Source organism: Varanus komodoensis, unplaced genomic scaffold, assembly GCF_004798865.1.
Source record: "Varanus komodoensis strain SLA01 unplaced genomic scaffold, ASM479886v1 scaffold57, whole genome shotgun sequence".
NCBI classification, from domain to species: domain Eukaryota; kingdom Metazoa; phylum Chordata; class Lepidosauria; order Squamata; family Varanidae; genus Varanus; species Varanus komodoensis.
Window position 1 is genome coordinate 2,700,985 of NW_025336182.1, and position 20,181 is coordinate 2,721,165.

A 20,181-nucleotide genomic window follows, 5' to 3' on the forward strand; every position below is an offset into this window, starting at 1 on the left:
TTTAGGTTTATAAATAGTGAAGTTTTAATACCACCTTAAACAGAAACATTGCTATAAAAATATACACGGAGTGTGTGGGGAAAACACCCTTGATACTTTCGTTTCTTGTGTAATTCATGCTACCGGGTTATCATTATCCCCCCAACCACCCACAATTGCTTCTGTTGAAGCAACCTTCAGCAAGATTATAAAATTTCTCTTTTTTTCCAGGTAGAGTACTCTGCTTGTGTGAATGGTATAATGTAAAAGCAGAAATAACGAAAGGAAGCCCTGTGAAAGCAATTCAACAGATAAAGGGAGGCTTAAGAAGTTGTACTTCATCTGGTGAATCATGGTAGGTTACAACAGTGTCACTTTTTCTTTTTCATCCAGGTTGTGTCTTTATTTTTTTAACTGGCGAAAGAAAGGGGCACAGTCATACATGTGCCCCTTTCTGTGCCCTTTAACTGGCACAGTCATACATGTGCTGACTGGTTCAGCACAAACATACGAAATGCATTCAGGCATACAGAGTATAAAATTACAGCAGCCACCTTGCGCATACTTACCTGGGAGTAAACATCACTGAACACATTTAGACTTACTTCCAGGGAAACCTGCACGAGATTGGATTGCATCAGTGGGTTGCAGTTTGCAAATCAGACAGGGCAAGTTGCCAACTCTGTAACTCAGTCAGTCCTCAAATTATACTGTACGTGTAAAGATGTTCTAAAGAATACTAACAGGACTCAGAACATCTGAAAAACTGGGGTGCGATATCACCTTAAATATGCTCAGAAGGAAGGGGAAATACACTGAGAACGCAGCCTGCTCAGCAGCTGCTCTGTTTCTGCAAAGTGTTATCTTCAGCTACTTCTTAAGAAGCAGGAGGTGATTCAGGCCGACATGATGAGACACACATAATTTAACACCCCCCTGAACAGGCCTGCATTTCGTATTTAGTGTACGGCAGCCCTGAAAATGAGGCTGCAGATACCCCAAGTCCACCTGCCCATATTGCTAAATGCCAGTTGCCACAGGCAGGTGACTGGGTGTAATATAGTCACAAGGTTTAAAACAAACAAACAAACAAAAACCCAAATATATTTAACTTAATAATTCTCATTTCCTGATTTCTATTAAGGCTTCTGAACAAAAGCTTATAAAATAAAATAAGCAAATATGTAACAGCAAATTAACAGCAAATATATAACAGCAGCATCAACCCTTGTCTTCATAAGACTATATGCATACATGGAAATACGTTTCCACTACCGATTTCCACCTGTTAGAAAAATACATACGGTAGGCACTCAAGACATACCAATGGGATATAATAACAAACTGTGCAAACATGATATACAGAGATGGAGTGGGGGGTATATTAAATTTCGAGCTAGCAGCATCAATTTTTTATGTACCCAGGCAACTTATGTGCCAGAGGGTGCAGCCTTAATGACTGATATACACGGAATGCATGACCGACATTGAATGCAATTCGACAATACCTTTCATGAAGATACAGATAGCCTATTATAGGCAAAATGAAGTAAAGTGCCTAGTGTCATTTCAACAAGCCTCAGCGAAGCCTTTACTTGAGTGCCAGTTTCATCAGCTGAGGTTTTAAGTGCGCTACTGGAGATGTGCTTGAGCAGAATGCTGGCCAATACATGTGTGTGCAACAGCACCGTCTTCTGTTTTCAAACAGTATATGCGACAGAAATTAGCATTTCTGTCTGGAGAGCATTAACTAGTTGGAACGTGTAAGCTATTCTCTCCCTCATTTAACCACAAGGCAAGATTCCTGGCTAATAAATGGGGAAAAGCTCTCACTTTTATACCACTTCTTAATCAGGGCAGTAATAGTAAGCGGCAGGTGGTGTTTTTGATGGAACGGTCCACCCATTCTTTAGGCTCTTGGCCATAACTCCTTTGTTATGTGAAAGCTGTTCCATGTTGAACTGCGCCAAGATACCAAAAAACAAACAAACAAAACAGTGAACAGTAGCTGGTACAACAAGAACTGGATCTCCCTTTGGTACTTCCACTCTCCACCCTAGCACAAACATACATTTAACTCTGCACTGGTGGCGCATTTCAGAAGTGGCTACAAGTGCACTGGAATTGGTCACACCAATCTCATTAGCAGTTAGGAAGCACATTCCAAGTTAAAAAACAGTTCTCTATCCTTCTGCAGATTACCACAAAGACCTTTGAGACAGGTTTTCCTTATTGCTTACCTAGGCTGAAAATCTGCCTGTAGGGCAATCTTGGAAGAATTCCATATTTTTTCTAATCTGTCTAATCTTTGAAGACATTCTAGTCTAAATCTGAAGTGCTGCTTGGGTTCACGTAATACTAGCCACACAGTTACCTAGTTAACATGGTTAACTAGCCACGGTGGACTGCCATGTCTTCCACAGCTTGACTGCTTCCTGCAGGGTGATTTCTTTTTTCAGAAATGAGCCGCCCTGACAGCCCATAACTTGTTCTAGGTTGTAGTGTCATCTGAACCCATGAAAGCAATTTCATCATCAGTCATGAGGATCAGCTAGTGAACCATTCAGCAAGAGTAGCAAAGAATGCTGCCTCCTGTTGCAATCTGAGCTGGGCAGCTCCCGGTAACTGCTCCCCTACCAATGCCCAAACAGCACTTGCATTAACCATCACTGATTTGCCATGGTTCTCTTAGAAAATCCAACCCCAAAACTTGGCAAATGCATTTGTAATACATTATTGTTGTTTTCTCTCTTGCAAATACTTAAGTGCTTTCTTATGGCTGTCTGATACATGTAACCTTCCCTTCTGTCTACAATTAGTTCCTGGCTTCTCCGTACAAATTAGCCTATAAAAAGTCATGCATTGTCAATTTCTATTTATGTTACCTACTCCACTTTGCTGTTCCCTTTGACAGCTGAAACTGACGAGGAGTTTCAGGATTACATATAACAGACACCCATTGAAGCACACTTGCGAAAGGCCAAGACAGGTAGGAAATTTTCTAGGCTTTTTTAAAGTTCTGAATTGTTCATTTTTGAGGATCCAACAACCAAGCCCAAAGTCCAAAAGCAAAAAATGGCAATTACGAAAAGCTGCAGTGATCGGAGTGGAGAGGTGGAGACAAGAGATGTCCTGCAGTGAAGGACGCTGAGGTACAGGCCAACGCTGTCTGGAGGGCTGAGGAGGCATCAGGGGGAGACACTGCACCGCCAGCCTGATTGTCTGCTGAGCCTACCATGGGGTGTCCCATGAACAGCCCACACGGTGTAGCTCATTTGCATGTGAAGATGGCTATGAACCCAAGCTATTTATAAACTCAAGCTGCCTCAAGGTAGGGCTACCAGCAGTTGGACTCAATTCAACCATAGATGTGAAAGCTCCTGAGGGATTCGCAGCCTAATGCATCAGGCAACCCCTGACACTAGCCATAAAACGGGGAGAACAAGGAGTGACGCAGAGAGTCTGTTCTCCAAAGAGGAGTGGGGTGAATACTGCTGTTTCATTAAGAGACCGTGGAAGATGATGCAACGCAGCACAAGGCTGCTGCAGGAGCCAGGAGCGGACTTTGGACCGGCACCCAGTGCTGGAGGACAGTCGATCACTTCTGGGCTGCCAGGATTCTGGGAACGAAAGCTGGAATAGTGGCATGTTAATCTGATCTGGCAAGGTACTGCTCACATTCCCCAAGAACAAGTTGCACCCAGTGCTGACGGGTTCTGCTTTACGTCTTCCTCAGCCTGGACTCTTCCAGCTGTTCTGACGGGCACTTCCTGTTGTCCCTGACCAGTGGCCATTCTGGCTGGGGCTGATGGGAGGTCTTGTCCAATCCATCTGGAGGACGCTAGGTTGGGGGAGGTCGCATTAAGTACTACACACTCCAGACTATGCATTCTGGTTTATAAATGCAATACTTAGTGGTGGACCACATGGGTGGGTAGTGTGGGGGGGAATGAAAAAAGGGAAACAGCGCACAGGTCCATCCCTGTGCTATTTGGTGCCTCCAAAAGGGCCCTGACATATTCTCTGATCAAGACAGCACGTTCATGATGAATATAAACCCTGCCAGGATAAGAAATACAGGACTCGGTCTCTATGATCCAGTGCTGAGCTTGAAGGCCTCAGAACAAGCTGTTTCTATGTGTCAGGTCCCCATGACCGTTGTCTTTCCTGGAACATAAAGACCCCATGTTCTCCCTGCTGGCTCTGAGCTTCAGAAAGGATTCTCTGCGAATGTGTGAAGGATCCCATTTAAGCCATTTACAAAACCTGGCTTAATGTGATTGTTGCCTCACAGAGGAGTACCATCCGTCTGTCCAGGTTCTGTGACGAACGCTCCAAAGGCACCAGCCTTGTTGTCAACGGAACAGCAAAGGGAGCTCCGTGATTCTTCACCAGCTCTTATTGGAGCACATTTACATTCTCAAGAGCTGTGCTGTGAGCTCCTCACTTCCCAATGGCTCATTTGCTCTTGAAGAATCTCCAGTTCCTCTGAGAGGCCACCAACACTGGAGGCAAAGAGACCAATCTAAAGCAAAAGAAGCTGGAGTCAGAACAGCCTCCTCAAATTCAGGCTCTTTATCTTCTTACAAGCTCATTCTTAAACATCTTAAACAGCATCCGATACATATACACAAATGCATTCCCAACAGCTAGGAGGTAAAGATAAATCACAGCTCTGGAAATTATTATTTAATCCCCAATTCTGCAACAGGAAGCTAAAATTGTACCACTGGGAATAGGCAAAGATAGGAAATCTGCAAGGAGACATAATACAATACATTATATATGCACAGATATGTAATCTTGAATTTTTAGGATTCCATTGCTGCTGGTATATTCTGCATCAGAAGAACTCTGAACTCCTTTGGTCAGTGGTGGTCAGAAACAAAAGAGGACAAGGTTCCTGCAGCAGAAGAGGAAATTTTAGCTTGCATTCATTCTTCTGCAGTAGGATGCCAGATTTTGCCCTCTTTCGCATTTGGCCACCCTATCAACGCAGACATGCAAGTTTCTAAGAACCCTGTGTGTTTAAACACAGCAGGAGGCGCATGACGTTTCATTAGTTATTAAGGCGTTATTAACTCATCAAACTTACTATCTCAGGAAGGCATGGGGAGACAGGAGCAGGTAAATGGAACAGGAGGGTCTCCCTGGGTTGGACAGGCTTCCAGGAGGTTAGAGGGAAAGCAGGGCCCTGCCACTAACCCTGCTGAAAGGCTGTGCAATTTTTTCTTTCCTCCCCAACCATTTTTCTTGTGTGTTTTGCCTTTATATTGTAAGCATGTGGGCAGGGGCTTTCTCGTTTTACTGCTAGATCATAAGTCTCTCTAGGATATAAAGGGAGCAGGATAAAGATTACTGGAATGAACAGCTACCAAAAGGTGCTTCCATGTGCAGGCAGCACATCTCTTAGTAGCCGTTGCTGGGAATGGCCAACAGGGAGGGGGCTTTTGCACTCTTGCCCTCCTTGTGGACCTACTGGAAGCAAGTGATTGGCTACCGTAGGAAGCCAGTTACTCTACTAGACAGACCTTTGGCCTGCACTGGACTATCTGAGGCAGAAATCTCTACACTGCTGCACTGGACTATCTGAGGCAGAAATCTCACCCAGCCCCTACAGAGTAAAAGGCACAGCCATTTTAAGAAGCAATAATTAAGTGTGCCTGGCGTGAGGCATGCTTGTTGGCTGTGTTCCCAGGGTCTCTGGGCCACACCAGCTCTGGCCGTCAAAATTCATTAGCAAGATAAACTGTTTCCCAGGGGCCTTATTCCTATTCCCACTTGCAGAACTTTGCTTCAGATCATGTTTCCAATAACTGTTGTTTCCTACTTTAATGAATTAGAAAGAGGCACCAGTACAGTAGTTACCTAACAGATGTGGCATGTTTTGGCCTCTGGAGACCTAGCTGTGAAAAATCTGTTTCCAATCATCAGCTTCTGAGGCAGGAACTCATCTTGCTTTTCATTTTCCCTCATTGTTTCCACAACTGATGATAGAAGTCTGAATCACAGTTCACACAGCAGGGCTAGCAGCCCAATCCTTTCCTTGGAAGCACAGCCTACCAAGTTTACTGGCATGCTTGCTTGGAAACAAGAGGGAGAGTTCACACTCTGTGATAAGCCAGGGTTCCTCCACAGCATACCAAGAACACCGAGTCACTTTCACTGCAAGCACACACAGCTAAACAGGCCAGACATCTGGGCCTGGCTTAGATGATATGCACATCTGAGCCTCTGGTCTGTCTGTCCCACAATAAGATACAGATATAATTCAGATATAATTCAGTTTGCTGGCAACTTACTTCCTTTGCGTGCCTTTCTTCAAGCAAAAATATGCCACAGGCCCAGGCTAAACAAGCTGCAGAGTGAAAAGTGATCAGGCATGCTGCCATGATGGAGGGGACTGCATCCTTGGCTGCCAAAAGAGCACACGGCTGCTCTTGACAGTTCCCTGGATTGCAGGCAAGGGCTGCGAAGAAGCTGCACTTCCTGCCTCCCGAGAAGAACATCGTGGCCCCATGACTGGCCACAGAGGAGCAGCTGCCAGCAGGGAGCTCCTAGTCTGAAAGTTCCCATAGGAAGTAACAGTGGGTGCCCAAGACACCCTCCTCACTTCCAATCCCTTTTAGGCTTCAGTCCCAAGGGCAGGACACTTTCATTATGAACCTCAGTATATGGCTCTAGGAATCCTTTTTTGGGTTGAGAAGCACGGTAAAAATATAAATAAACTTGATCAGGGTGGTTTATTTCTGAGGCAACATGCACAGGAATTGGTGTCAGAGTAATGAAGGTCAATTTGGTAATGAAAATATTATTTCTGACATTGTGCTTAATTTGGCACATGATCTTAAATGCTGTTTCAGTTTGACTTTAAAATGCTTAGCCACTGGATGATTGTAAGCAGTTTTCTTTCCCCAGAGAGGTAATTCATTCAGGGCTGAAAGTGACCCATCTGTGCTGTTGACACAGTTCTTGCGATTTCTCCACTGACCGCACACTGTCTTGAGCCTTTTTATTTCGATTATAACCCTGTCACCGAAGGCTCAGAGAAGGTAATAGCAAGTGACAACACGGACACTTAAAAGCATGTACTCTGTAAAGCAGGGGTCCTCAAACTAAGGCCCATGGGCCGGATCCGGCCCACCATGCCCATTTAACTGGCCTGCCCCACAGGTTTTGCACTCGCCGGGCATTTGTTGGGGTGTATGGCCTGCTCGCAAGGAGGTCATTCTGGACTAGCTCGGAGAAAACGATCTCCTCGCAAGCAAGCCGGCGCCTCGCCCCGCATGCCCCCCCCGTCCCCGCCTCACATGTGTGAGCCCCCCGCCCCCTCACTGCTCGCCCCCCAGCACCGCCTTGGCGGCCCACACCCACCGCTGGCACCTGTCAACTGGCCCCCTTTAGAAAAAGTTTGAGGACCCCTGGTGTAAAGGAAGGCACAGCCTTGAGCTGACAAGAGCTGAATGGGGCTGTCACGGCTAGGACCCTTTGGGGGGGCCTTCATTCATAGGCTTGCCCTAAGCTGGAGATGACAACACAGAACAAAAACAGCTTTTCAAAGGTCCTTGGTTCCACCACAGCTGTAGAAATGTCCAAATGCGCTTGTAACATTTCCAGTCAGGACTTGAAAGGGGTCTGCTGAAGTAGCACCCAGCTGTGTTCTCTACTCTTGGAGGGGAGTCTACTCTTTTGCAAGTGGTCCAGGGCTCAGATATTCATTTTGCAGCAGGAGGTCACCTTCCTTTCAAATGTTCTGACAGGTACCCTAACAGAATTGGTTTGTGTGTTTTTTTCGTACGCCCAATAGCTGAAGCTCTCTGGGCAGTTCTTAACTATCATGCCTTCATCTTTGTGGCACACATGATGATGGCCATAGATACAGCATGTGGATTTACACATACAGCGTATTACATACAAAATCCAAGACACGGGTGTGGGCAGCACTTTTTGTGGTCCATCTCTGTATTCTTACAACACGAAATAATGCCTTTCCCTCCCTTTGGGTGAAAATCTGGGATAAAAAGTTGATTTGAAATTTGGCAATATAATTAAAGGCTTCAGATTTGGCTACCTCTGACCCCTGGTCTGCTAGATGTTTTGTTGGGGGAGCACCGCATATGGGGACCACCCGTCTGTAACTCTTCCCTGAGAAACCATGCCCCTTGTATTCACCGCAAAGATCACTTTCCAAAGAGTTACGACTTGGGTGGCCATAGAAATTGCTCCAAGAGACAAGATGCCCTGATGGATATTGCTGTAAGCCGTTGCATCACGTTAAAGGAAAGGTTCCAAAAACACTGTGAACACTACAAACTCTACAGAGCCACAGTGCTAGGCAGTCACAAATTGTGCCTCTTGTATTTTGGCCTCACCATTGTTAATAATCCCACCCCAAATTATTCCCTGAGGTCCTAGCTCAGAAATGTTTCTCTACCATGAATCTGTCCGTCCTTTACATACTGCAAAACTCTCACAGGTCTTTATGCACTGCAGTGCTTTTTGAGGCCGTACTTGCAGTTAATGGGATCGATGTTAGGATGGAATGTTTGAGAATTAACACAAGCTCTGCGCATTCAGTCCCTCCACTGTGGGATGCTTTGAACCTGGCCAAGTGAGACACTGAACACCATTTTTCAAAAGTGAATTCAATTCTTTATCCAAAATCCAACTCCGAGATCTTCCCCCATTTTCCAAATGACTTTTTACAACTGCTCTGTTTGTTTTTACCTGAACTTCTGGATCCCCACGAAGGTAGCACCTTTTCCAGAGGCTGATCAAGGGCCCTGCGTGTGATGGGAGAAGTAGCAATCCCTTGTAATAGAGAAGGCAATCACTGGATTTTCTGGCCAAAGGCTTTTCTTGCTCTGCAGGACCCTCAGACGGCTGAGCCCACCAGCAGCCCTTCTTGGAAAGGGAGCCATTTTTCCAAGGAAAATAATGTGTTTGCAAGGTGAGGGAACCCTTGGCGAACACGAACAAGCTGCATTTCCCTAAAGGAGTCTTTTCCATCTGGAAAGAAAGAAGGGAAAACTCAGAAAAGTCAACATGAACAAAAGAAGTGAATGAGTCACAAATCAGTCGACCAGATTCAGGTCTGGATAACAAAAGCATTCTTAGGACAGTCCCTAGAGAACATCTGTACATCCATACACCTCCCCATGTGGCGAGAGAGAAGCCACGATTCCTGGCCAGGACCTCCACAGCCTCTTGCCCACCTCGTCTTCCTTAGCCCCCTGTGTTTGCTTTAGGCTCCAGGAATTCCATGGAGCAAGCAGGCAAGGGGGGGTGTGGGAATGGGCCACAGCAGAAGGCTCAAACCCTGGCACCTGCAGCAGGTGTGGAAGACTCCCCTCTGGAAAGCTGCTGCCATTCCTTGTAGGCCATGGCTGTAAAGCATCAGGCCAGGGGCCAAGGGGCCAGACGACTTCGCCCCCTCCCTTTCCGACCCTTGGGGGCTTCCTGCCTGTGTGTGGTCTCTCCTCATTCTAAAAGGGTGGGGAGCAGCAGGGTTCTGCTCTGCATGCAGAGGTCTGCTGTTCACACCCTGGCAGCCAGCACCTTCTCCAGAAACCCTCCTGCCTGGAACTCTGGAGAGCTCCTGCTGCCAGTCAGTGTGGCAGTCCTGGGCTGGAAGGCAGGCAGCTCCCTGTGCTTGGCTACTGGCAGCATGTGCTTTCGCGCACTGCATGTTGCTCCTTCAGGCCCTGTGCCTTCTACCTCTGGTCATGCCCACCACTGCAGCTGCCCCCCAAGAGCTGCTCCAAAGGGGAACTTGGTCCTCATGCTGCAGGTGCCGCTGGTGCTGCCCACCCTGAGCTAGGCAGGCCACGGGTCCAACCTGGAAGTGGAACACAGCAGTTTCTAATGAAGGACAGAGACAAGGCCGAGTAGGAGAACCCACGGCTGCCTGGAGAGCATGGAGAGGGTTACAAATACGCGGGTTTTCTCTCGCCTTCTGTCTGATGAGCCACGTCATGTAATGGCACTCGTGCTTTTCCACACACACCTTGTCACTATTGGCGGTTAGGAAGTTCCCATTCAGAGCACCTCTGCTGCCCCCACTGTGGCAGGGGTTGCAGAACTGTGCCCGCTGGCGGGGGGTGTATCTCAGGGGCCACTCCCAGGTGGTGGGCAAGTGTGCACCTTCCACATCCTGGACAGGATAGACGCCGTTCTGCAGGATTTCTAGGCAGATGGTTTCTCGCCAGCCATTTATGGGAGTGTAGAGTTGATTGAGGAAACGGTTCTGGAGCTGGGAAGAGATGCAGGGTGAGGGTGAGAGACAGAATGAACTGAGGCTCTGCTCCTCCCTTCCTTGAGCTCCTGACGTCCAAGGAACCATACTAGCCTGCATCCTTGTAGGATCGATCCTTTCCCTCCCTTTCCCCATTTGCACTCATACCCTGCCTATGGAGTCCCGTGGAGGCTGGTTCGCCATCACGTAAAACGGACGCTGGACCAGGTGGGCCTGGTCTGATCCAGCAGGGCTCTTCTGATATTCTTATGCTCTTAACATGCCGGAGGCTGCAGAAGTTGGTGACAAAAGCTGCTGCAGCAGCAGCACAAGGCCATTTTGCACACCCTTCAGGCTGGGCTCACCTACCTGGTTCTTTCGACCTCTTTCCCACTGGCAGTTGAACAGGAAGGTGCTGGAAAATGGTACATAGGTGCTATCATGCAGAGCCACCAGGTAGGCCTCTGTAAACTCAAAGGATTGTGGGAACTGCTGGAGCAATTGCCAGATGCAATCCAGAAAGAGCAGAAACACTGGCGACTGAAAGAAAGGAAGCAAAAGTAAGAGATGCAAAGCCCTGGAGTGCTCCCGCTTGTGCTGAAATTAACAAGGAAGCCATGTCCCCCTACCCCCTCCCGCCTCCATTTCAGGGGGTCAAATTTGCCAGCAAAAGAGGGAGCATTTTAAGGGCACTTAATGCTGGATATCAGGACCACACTCATAATAGGAAAAGAAGCGATGCACCCGCCGTCTCTGGTTCTTTCCGAAGCTTTTCAGCTTGCTTGAAAAGGCTGCAGGGATTATTTCTTCCTGGCTTACCCAGCAGCTGACTCACCTCATCCCGGTCATTTTTCTGGAGTGGGTTGAGACGCTGTAGAAAGGGGTGTCCAGCTGCTACCCATTCTTTCTGGACTAGGCTCTGGAACCCGGATATCGTTCTCATGTGTGGGTCTGAAAGAACTTGCACTAGGGAGGCCAGCAGACAGTTCAGATCCCTGTCGTCTGATTCTGGGAGGGGAGAAAGAGAGCGCGTTTAAGAAACCCGGGCCTTTTTCACATGAGGCCTGGACTGCGTGCATTCCATTCCCTACTCTCAGTTGTTTACAGGCACATCAGATGATGGCACAACCCTCCAGCTTCACTTCTGTGTCTAACCACCAGTTTGTTTTGTTGTGTTTTAGAGCAGGAAAAAGGCAGCACTAGTGGAAAACCCCATTATGTTCCCCTGTGAATTTGCACTACGCTGCTGTGCCACTGTCCTACCTTGAGGTTATGTAGCAGAAATACAGGAGAGGAAAAGCTCCTTGTGTGGCACTCAGATTGCAATTCTGTGACAAAACCAAAAGTAGATACAGCCAATTAACAGCTATTGGCCTGTGCATGCATGTGCGAAGAATAGACATTAGATAAGATAGAGAGGAGTGGAGTTTAGTTTCAGGGATTTCATTCACCCTGAATGCTACTGGAGGAGGTAATGGGTGTCGGTGGTCACAGTGCCCTAGCAGATGTATTAAAAGATACGCTAAGGAATGGCTGAGAACAGGTGATCTGGTAAAGTCTGAGCAGCCAAGGGTCTCTCAGGCCCTCAACAAGCCTCCCCCACCCTGACAGAAAGATCATGCAGCCGTTAAAGCAGTCAGGGGAAGATTGCCCATACGTTCTACCCTTTTTCTCAGATGGACCGTGTGTGCTGAATGGGGTTTATGTAATTTGAGGAAACCTTTATCCACAGTAATTCTGCCAGTCCCCGAAATCCCTGCTGTTTTGGCTGCAAGAGATTCACACAGTGCCTCTCTGGAGGTTTTCCTCTGGTTACTTTTTTTCAAAGTTTGTTGTCGGCCAACACGGGAGACACTACGGAATAGGATAACCACCGCGATGCAGCAGCTTTCCCTTCCACGTTTCGGGCTTCACTTCCCATCAGCCTTGGCCAACATCCAGGAACTCTGGGAGTATCCGGAAAGCTGCTGTCCAGTATGCTTGAGGTTCTGGGATTTGTGCAGGAAAATGTTCCCAATGTCCATCCCAAGGATGAACTAAGACACGCCACCTCTCTCCTACAGCTGCTTCCAGTGAAAGCTTTGAGCACGCAATGGCCACAACTCCCTCGCATCATTTCCAGGGAGTCTAATAAATGTTGCCAAACCAGGTCTCATCCTCCGGTGTTTTCCCATCACTTCTTCTGTCTTTTCGCTTACAGTAGAAAATCCATCAGGGAGGGCAGCAGTTCAGCTTCTTTGAAGGCAGCGATAGGAAAGTGTGCAACCGGGGGGCAGGGGGGTTCCTCTATCACCTGCTATGCATTTCCTGTTTCAAAACCATTTCATGTTCTGCACAGCAAATCTGATCAGAGGGCACATTTAGCCCAACTAAACATGTTCAGCACAATGCGCTCCTCCTAAGAGGGGAAAAAAGCAGCAGGGGAAATGAAGCTGGCAGGGTTTTGTAGCTTGGTTGTGAGACTGACTAGATCAGGTTGTCTGTTCCGTTCTGCCGCCCAGCTGATAGCCTGCCACTTGATTCCCTAACCAGGTCTACTGGGAAGCAAGCTTAGCTCCACTCTGCTTTTAAAGAACATTCTAAAATGCATGCCACTGCACTCCTTTAAAACCCCACACAAAATGGGGCACCTGGTTCAAAATAGTATGTGAAAGAAGGTACGATGATGGGGTGTGGGAAGACAACACAATCCCTGTGGCTGTGCCATACCCACCATGTAGGTGGAGCACAGTGAGATGCACACACTGAGAAAGGACCAGGCCTCCCACAGTCCAGATGGTCAGCCACAATTCCACTTGAGGCTTGCAGTGAAAAAGTGGTCATCCTCTAGGGCCAGGAGCTGTCCGTTCCCAAGTAGCCACATGCATCCATGCCTGAAGCAAAGCCTGGAACCACCAGTGGCCATCCACTCGTTGTCCTTGGAACAGTGCCCAGGGTGTGGGACGTCACGCGTCCTGTCACTTGTCCTGTGCTCTTTCTGCACCAGAGGGGGAGGACAAAGGAACTTTCCCTACCTTGCAAAATAACTGATCGACTCCTCTCAGCTAGCAGCATGGCCACTTCGCTGGCCTTCTTCAGACACGCCCTACAAAGGAAAATCACATGATTGCAGCCATCCTGCGTTCTGTTTGGCAGCAGGCTCAAGTCATACTCTAGACCCCAAATTTCCCCCGTATCATTCTGCATTTCAGAAGGAAGCACCTGAAGGAGGGTACAGAGAGTCAGGGATGTGGGTTAAACTGATGAACTGCTGGGCTGGTTGATCGCAAGGTCGACTGTTTGAACCCGCAGACGGGGTGAGCTCCCGTGCTTTGTCCCAGCTCCTGCCAACCTTGCAGTATGAAAGCATGCAAATGCAAGTAGATAAAAAGGTACCACTTCGGTGGGCAGGTAACAGGGTTCCGTGCACCTTGGTGTTTAGTCACGCTGGCCACATGACCGTGGAGACTGTCTGCGGACAAACGCTGGCTCCCTCGGCTAGGAAACGGAAATGAGCACCGCCCCCAGGAGTCAGACATGACTGGACTTTAAGGTCATGGGGAAACCTTTACCTTTCTACAAAGAGGTGTTAGCTGCAGTAACAATATCTCATAGGATTTGAAGGACAATTCTAATGGTAAAATTTACCAATGTTGGCCTTAGGAAGACCCTTATCCGACATATTTCCAAAAGTTACAAAAATGGACAAATTTGCCCATGCTTCATGACTGAAGGACAGAATTGGCAGCTGTCTGACCTTGATTTAATTTTTCTGAACAACTTCAAAATGATAGTCTCAGAATAGTTTGAACAGTCTGAGGGTGGTTAAAACTTCCTCAAAAACATAAACTTTTAACCTACTAAACATGTAACAACGTTTAGAACCTGTTAGCCCCTTTTCAACCTGCTTCAAAATGGATGTTTTCTATTCTTGGTGCTTGCATGACCACAGAGGCACTTAGCCATGAAGTTATCCCTAGTGGCCATTTCAAACGTATCACTGCAAAGCTGCCCCAGCTGCAGGTCAGATTCTGGTCTTCACTCAGAGTGTTGGTGCTGAACTTGAAAGCCCTAAAGGGCTTAGGACCAGTCTCCCTGCAAGGCACTTTGTCCCATATCTTTCTGCCAAGCCTATCTTCAGAGATTCCTCTCTGAGTGGGCTCGATGATGTGATGGCTGGCTATCAGGAAAGGCCCTTCTCCAAGTGGCCTCTATCTGCTCCCAGGGAGAGTTCACAAGTCACCATCCCTGCATGGACTGAGATCCACACCAGCACCTCTCCCATCCAACGGGTCCTTAGCCTTTAGCTCGTTGCTCCTGGATGTTTGTGAAGGACGTGCTTTTCCTCCCACAACAAAAATGGGGGAAGAAGCCTCCGCAAAGCAATGGAGTAAGCAGCCCCTTCATGCAGAGAGGTCCTGAGAATGCAAAGTGAAGCTAGCAGACCTGTGAAGCAGTGGCCCCCCTGCCCATCCTGAGCAGCGCCCATCCTCACCAACCCATCTGGCGCTTTCGAAGACGCACGTGGAGGAGCTGGCCTTAGTTGTGGTCATTCCCTGGCACTCAGGACGGGAGATGCATCTCACCTCACGTGATCCAGCCACCGTGTGCCTTCCAGGCTCGAGAGCCACTTCTCATCTGACGTTGCAGCAGATGAATCTGGAAGCAGGCAGCAAGAAAGTCAGCAGGGTCACCACCATTTAAAAACAGCATCCAGGCACTGTGGTGGGGAAAGAGGCGGCAGTACGGATCTCTCATGCTTTTGCAACACAAGCAGAATGTCATGAGAAGAACTAAAAACAGAACCCAGTGTTTCACGATCCCTAGGAATCAGCTGTGCCGTGCTTCCAAAAATAGGATCCCCAAGTGGCTTCTGGGACTGTCACAGGTTTCAAGGCAGCGAGAAGAAATGGGCCTGGCATTATTTTTGTTCCGATGCATCATTTGTGGCCTCTTGGAGCAAGAACATTCTCCCACACCCACAGTGTGCAGTTACTAAGCAGCCTCAGGAATTCTGCAAAAGGACCTCACACTCCAGGGAAAATTGTTCTAGTGGAAAATGGGGCCTAGTCCATGCAGACACATGCATCATCAAAATCTGAACTACTCGTAAGTGTTCAGAGCATAATTTTGAAATTATAAACCATTTTCTTCCCATAATCCTCACAACTATCCTGAAAGGCAGGGTGGTAGTATTAAACCCATACTGCAGGTATTGGGGCTGAGGCTGAAAGACAGTGTTTAACCTAAACCCCCCTGCCTGTTTACAACACAGGTGAGGCTTGAACTATGGACTTTCTGTAGCTCATGCCTATCCCCACTAGTCTATCAGGTCCCCTAAGCAAGCACAACATAGGATTTCCCAGCAGTTGACCGTATTATTAACAGACCCCATGGAAAAAACTTCACATTGAAGCCAAAGCACCCCGTGTGTGAGTTCTGCCTGTGGCATTAGTCCTGCAGGGGCTCTGTCTGACGCTCATCTTTCCACCCTCTTACAGCATTTTCCTACCTGGCTGGGTGGGTTAAGGATCTCATGCTGGGAGAGCACCAGTGCTCCCCTCCCCTCGCGGCTCCCCGGTCTTCGCACACCTCCGCACGCCCTCTGCAGCTGGGCCCGACCCAGTGGCCTGGATGCAGAGGCAGCGGCTCCTCCTGGAGCCACCCTGCTAGAAAGGGAATGCCCTTGCTCCTGGTCCTCCTCCCACTGGCGAGGGACACACCTGGGCCAAGGCAGGGTCACTGCCTGTGCACTTTCTCACCAGCGAGGCAGAGGCACAGGTTCCACAGTCTGGAGTAGGCCTGCTGGATCTCCGGTGGGCTGGGCAGGTCAGCCGCCGCCTCCACAATCACGCACTGGGAATGGCCTGCGAGCATCAGCGTTTCCACCGACCTGCGGAGGCAAACCGTGACTCCAGGCCCGCCCTGATCCCGAGCATCGGGGGCTTCCTCCCAAGCCTCCCTCATTGCTCGGCCACCCCACCCTATCGGAGCCCCTCCTCCCGTGGGTGGCCTACCTCAAGTCTTCCTTCTCCGGGTCTGACTCGGCATGGAAGCTGGCTGCTCGGAGGAGATCGCTGCCTCCCGGGTGGTGCCAGCACAACCGCTGTGCAGAATAGTGGGAGGAAAGGGCATGAACTCTGTCCCACCAATTTAGCTGGCCTCAGAAGCAAGCCCTCTTCTCTCCCGCAGCAGCTCCTTTTGGGCAAATCACTCCGCTCCTTGCTCACAAAACCCAATTCCCCCGCTGTCCTGCTCAAGGCTTAGTTTTACCTTGCACTTCCAACAGTCCTAGGAAGCCCCCACCTCCCACCCCCAGAAGATCAGGCCCTTGAGGGAAAGGCTTGACAGGGATCCAGGCTGGTGCTCCTGTGTCCGCACGTGTAACGGCAACTCCACCCGTGTTGAACATACACAAGTATGAGACCTCGGCATCACTGGACAGTCTTTAGGAGCGCTTACCCCGGTGCATCGCCGTTTCCCTTGCTGAACAGAATGCTTTTCACCCCACTGAGCAAACAGGCTATGCAGGCCTTTGAAATGCAGCTTCCCAAGCTGCCGTGAAAGTGTGTTTTGACCAAACATTGCAGCAGGATACGTGTGCCTGCTGCAAACGGGGATCCTTCTGCTTGGTTGCTCTCTGCTTGCCATCACATTCACACCCTCTTTTGTCCTGCTGCAGGGGCCCAAGGCTGCTACCAGGTCTCAGCAGGCTCAGGGGCCCAGCGGCTGGGCCACAAGACCTGAAAGGTGGGAGGTCGGTGGCTGACGCAGCCGGGGTGGCCAGAACAGGCCTGTGCCAAGCGCTGAGCCCATGCCAAGGGGCAGAAGAAGGTGAGACCATCAGATGGAGAGCAAAAACCCAGGCGGACGGGGGGAAGTGGCAGGAGCACAGCCATGAGGGGCCAGCTCCAGGGCTTGCACTCTCAGGGCCAGTGGCTGTGCCAGGTGGCCACCTGCCCATGTGCCTGGCGAGCTGGCACCACAGCCCTGAGCAGGCCTGCGAGCCACAGGGCTCAGTCTGTCGGATTGAAAGGAGAAGCAAAGCCTGGCCCGGCAAGCGGCGAGGGGGCAGCGCTGGGCTGCCGGGAGGGGGTGCAGCGGAAGCCCTCCTGCAGATGCCACACGCTGCCAGCCTCCCACTGCACTCTGCCTCTCCTTCACCTGAAGAGCAGCCGCTACGTTTCCCGCTCCTCTCCCCGGCCCAGGTGTCTCACGCTCACCGGGATGCGTCGTTCATTGAAGTGCACAAAGGCTCTCTTCAGTTCGTTGTCCAGAAAGCGACTGGGGACCCACAAGTATTTGGGGAGGCTGCGAGGAGGAAGCAGAAGGATGCTCAGGAGCCATGTGCAACTGTCGTGTGCGTTGGGAGGGAGGGGGAAAGAAACCCACAAGCAGCTGCCTCGCCTACCCTGTTGACCTCCAGGTACGTTGGGCCGGAGCTCCCAGAGGCCGAAGCAAGCACTGCTGAGGGGCTCACAAGCAGTCTCCTCCCACCCCTTCCCTCCCGCATCCCATATTTCAGATGTAAGCTATCATTATTTTGATAGACCAACTGCACCGTAGCCACTCTAATATACAGAATGAATTCCAAGGCTGCATTTTCTTCCCAGAGAGTGCTGTTAAAATAATTCTCACAGTAGGAGTAGCGTGGGAAGCTTTACATTGGAAATTAAATGCCAGGTGGCCTTTTAATGTATTCACCGAGGCAGGAGCTGGAACCCAGTACAGCTCCTTTTCTCTTTCCATGCCATTCTGAGCATTAGGACTGGGAACGTGTTCTCCCATGGGTGTTCTGGCCTGCAACTCCCCTCATCGGCTCTGCTGGCTGGCGGGAGCTGAGGCCAACACCCCTGGAACACCACGAGAGACCTCCAGGGTCCAGCCCACCATCTTCCACCCTAGCTGAAAACACCATCTCCTGGCCATGCCTCAAGAGGCAGGACCCGGACTCAGGCCTGGTACACACTAAAGCAGCTGCTCTGCTGCAGAGCACCAGCTTCCTTTCAAGGTGCCCCCGCCCCCGGCTCTGGGACCTTGCCACTGAGCAAAACTGCCTCTGCTGGCTCCCTGCGAGTCCAGCTCCCGCTACGCCCGCGGTCTCATTTACAGCCCGCTGGCCTCCCCACACTGACCTAGCCGGAGCCTCGTCTGCCAGGCCACAGCACAAGGCCGATGAGGCGGGAGAGCGAGACGGCCATTCTGCTCTACCTGGTGCACATGTCAAAGCGCTCGTTGACGGGGCTGACCCTCCAGCCGGTGGCCCCAAGCCGCATTAGCTCCTTCTCCCAGTCGCCAAATGTCTCGAAGAGCAGCACTGGGAACTCTCCCTCCGGCTCCCCCTTCTGTCTGTTCAGCTGGCTGTTCTCTGGAACAGGCAAAGATGCACTTGGTCAGCAGCCGAGGCCAAGGCAGCCCTCCCCGACTCCTCTCAGCCCACGCGTGCCCGCGCTCACCCAAATTCTTCAGAACTGCATTTTCGTAGCATCTGTCCCAGCTGCTGCCTTCCTGAGCTTGGGCGATGGCCATCGTCACCTGCAAACACAGGTGCGGAAGGCGATGCCAAATACGTCCCACCTTTTGCCCACGGCTGGTGCTATCCTGATAGCCCCACAGAAAACCCACAGGTGGTGCTGCACGCATTCACACACTGCCCTCTCCAAGTTTGGGAGGGGATGAGATGGTCCTCTTCACATGCTCTGCGCACAGGCCACAGTGCACTTTTCTCTGCTGGGGCCCCACGCAAGGGCTCCAGCCAGAGCTCAGTGTTAGGAAGGCTCTCTGGGGACAGGAGCGTGACGAGTGGAGGCGAGGGGGACTTTGCTCGGGGACGTTGCAGTGCAGATTTCCGGCATCTGCAGCAGTTTAGGAATGCACTCACAGAGGAGACCACCATCTACCCCTTCGGACCCTCTGTCCATCCAGCTCACACTGCCAGTGCTAGTGGCAGCAAGCTCTCTCCAGGGTTTTAGATGGGGGTCTTCACAGCCCCCTTCCCATCAGTGCTAGCTCCTGGACTGGGGGGGGGGCAGAGCATGCTTTCGGAAGGGCATGCAAACCTTCCAGGTGCCTTCCACGATGGGGGAACAGCTGACTGGCTTGTGGGCACATGCCTGGTTCTTCAAGAAGCAGCTGTGCAAATGCCGTGGAAACACAGCCGACAGACTCCCACCCCATCCAGGCTGTATTGCTCCATCTCCCACTCCTGCCGAATCCCAGGTCCGCCCCGCATCTCACCCGAAAGGCCTGAGGTTCCAAGCCACTCTCGTGGAAGCGGAACCGCAGCACCCTGAAGTCCCTGCAGCAGATGATCAGCTCTTCCGGGATGAACTTCAAGGTGGACGAACGTGTCAGCACTTTGGCCTTTGTGAAGCTGTTAACTGGGGTAAGGAGGACAACAACCAAGTTTTTGTGGGCACGGTTGTTGGAAGGAGCTGCAGATAACTGGCCGTGGCCCTAACAGTGTGAGTGGAAGTTTGCGGTGCGGCGAGGGGAAGTGCCCCCGTGAGGCAGCAGAACTGGGGGATTATGCCAAGTTTAGATTTGAAGGGGGCAGAACAGGGGGCATCGTGCCATTGTTCTGGGAGGCAGTTACATGAATACGGGGCAGAAAAGCAGAAAAGGTGGAGGGGTTTAGAAAGACAAGACTTTTATATGATGGGGAGGTCAGGGCAGTACTGCTTCATCATTCTACACAAGCATATGGGATCATCTATGGATTTCGCAGCCTGCAAAAGTCATCTTTAATTTTTATTTTCAAGGCAAATTTCTAGCCCTTAAGCCTAATGAAAGTTGATTTGAAACTGCACGAACACTGCAATATGTACAGTTCTCAGAAGCTGCAACTGCAGGACGGGGGGGGGGGGCAGCCGAGTGGGTTCTGCAGTCATCCCACCACAGCAACAGAAACAAAGCAAATATGTAAAGTGGGTTCTGGTTGTACCAGCTGCAGAATTTTGATGTTATGTTTTAAATGCGTAATAGATGCA

At 50.2% G+C, this 20,181-nt stretch overlaps 1 protein-coding gene across 4 annotated transcripts in view; it reads right to left on the bottom strand.

Moving 5' to 3' along the window:
• The window catches only part of MTMR11 (myotubularin related protein 11), a 28,248-nt gene continuing 8,067 nt past the window's right edge, over nt 1-20,181 (bottom strand). For 2 of the 4 annotated variants that reach the window (XM_044449241.1, XM_044449240.1), the window contains 12 exons: nt 19,430-19,572; nt 18,649-18,727; nt 18,404-18,560; nt 17,416-17,503; nt 16,210-16,298; nt 15,955-16,085; nt 14,779-14,851; nt 13,228-13,298; nt 11,049-11,221; nt 10,583-10,753; nt 9,986-10,231; nt 7,912-8,988 (listed from right to left, as the gene is read on the bottom strand). In XM_044449241.1, the coding sequence (XP_044305176.1) occupies nt 8,533-8,988; nt 9,986-10,231; nt 10,583-10,753; nt 11,049-11,221; nt 13,228-13,298; nt 14,779-14,851; nt 15,955-16,085; nt 16,210-16,298; nt 17,416-17,503; nt 18,404-18,560; nt 18,649-18,727; nt 19,430-19,572 (1,877 nt within the window). In that variant the 3' untranslated portion in view covers nt 7,912-8,532. Of the gene's footprint in view, nt 4,505-7,911; nt 8,989-9,985; nt 10,232-10,582; nt 10,754-11,048; nt 11,222-13,227; nt 13,299-14,778; nt 14,852-15,954; nt 16,086-16,209; nt 16,299-17,415; nt 17,504-18,403; nt 18,561-18,648; nt 18,728-19,429; nt 19,573-20,181 lie in introns of those variants that run through there. The other 2 variants (XM_044449242.1, XM_044449243.1) reach the window with 2 other exon arrangements.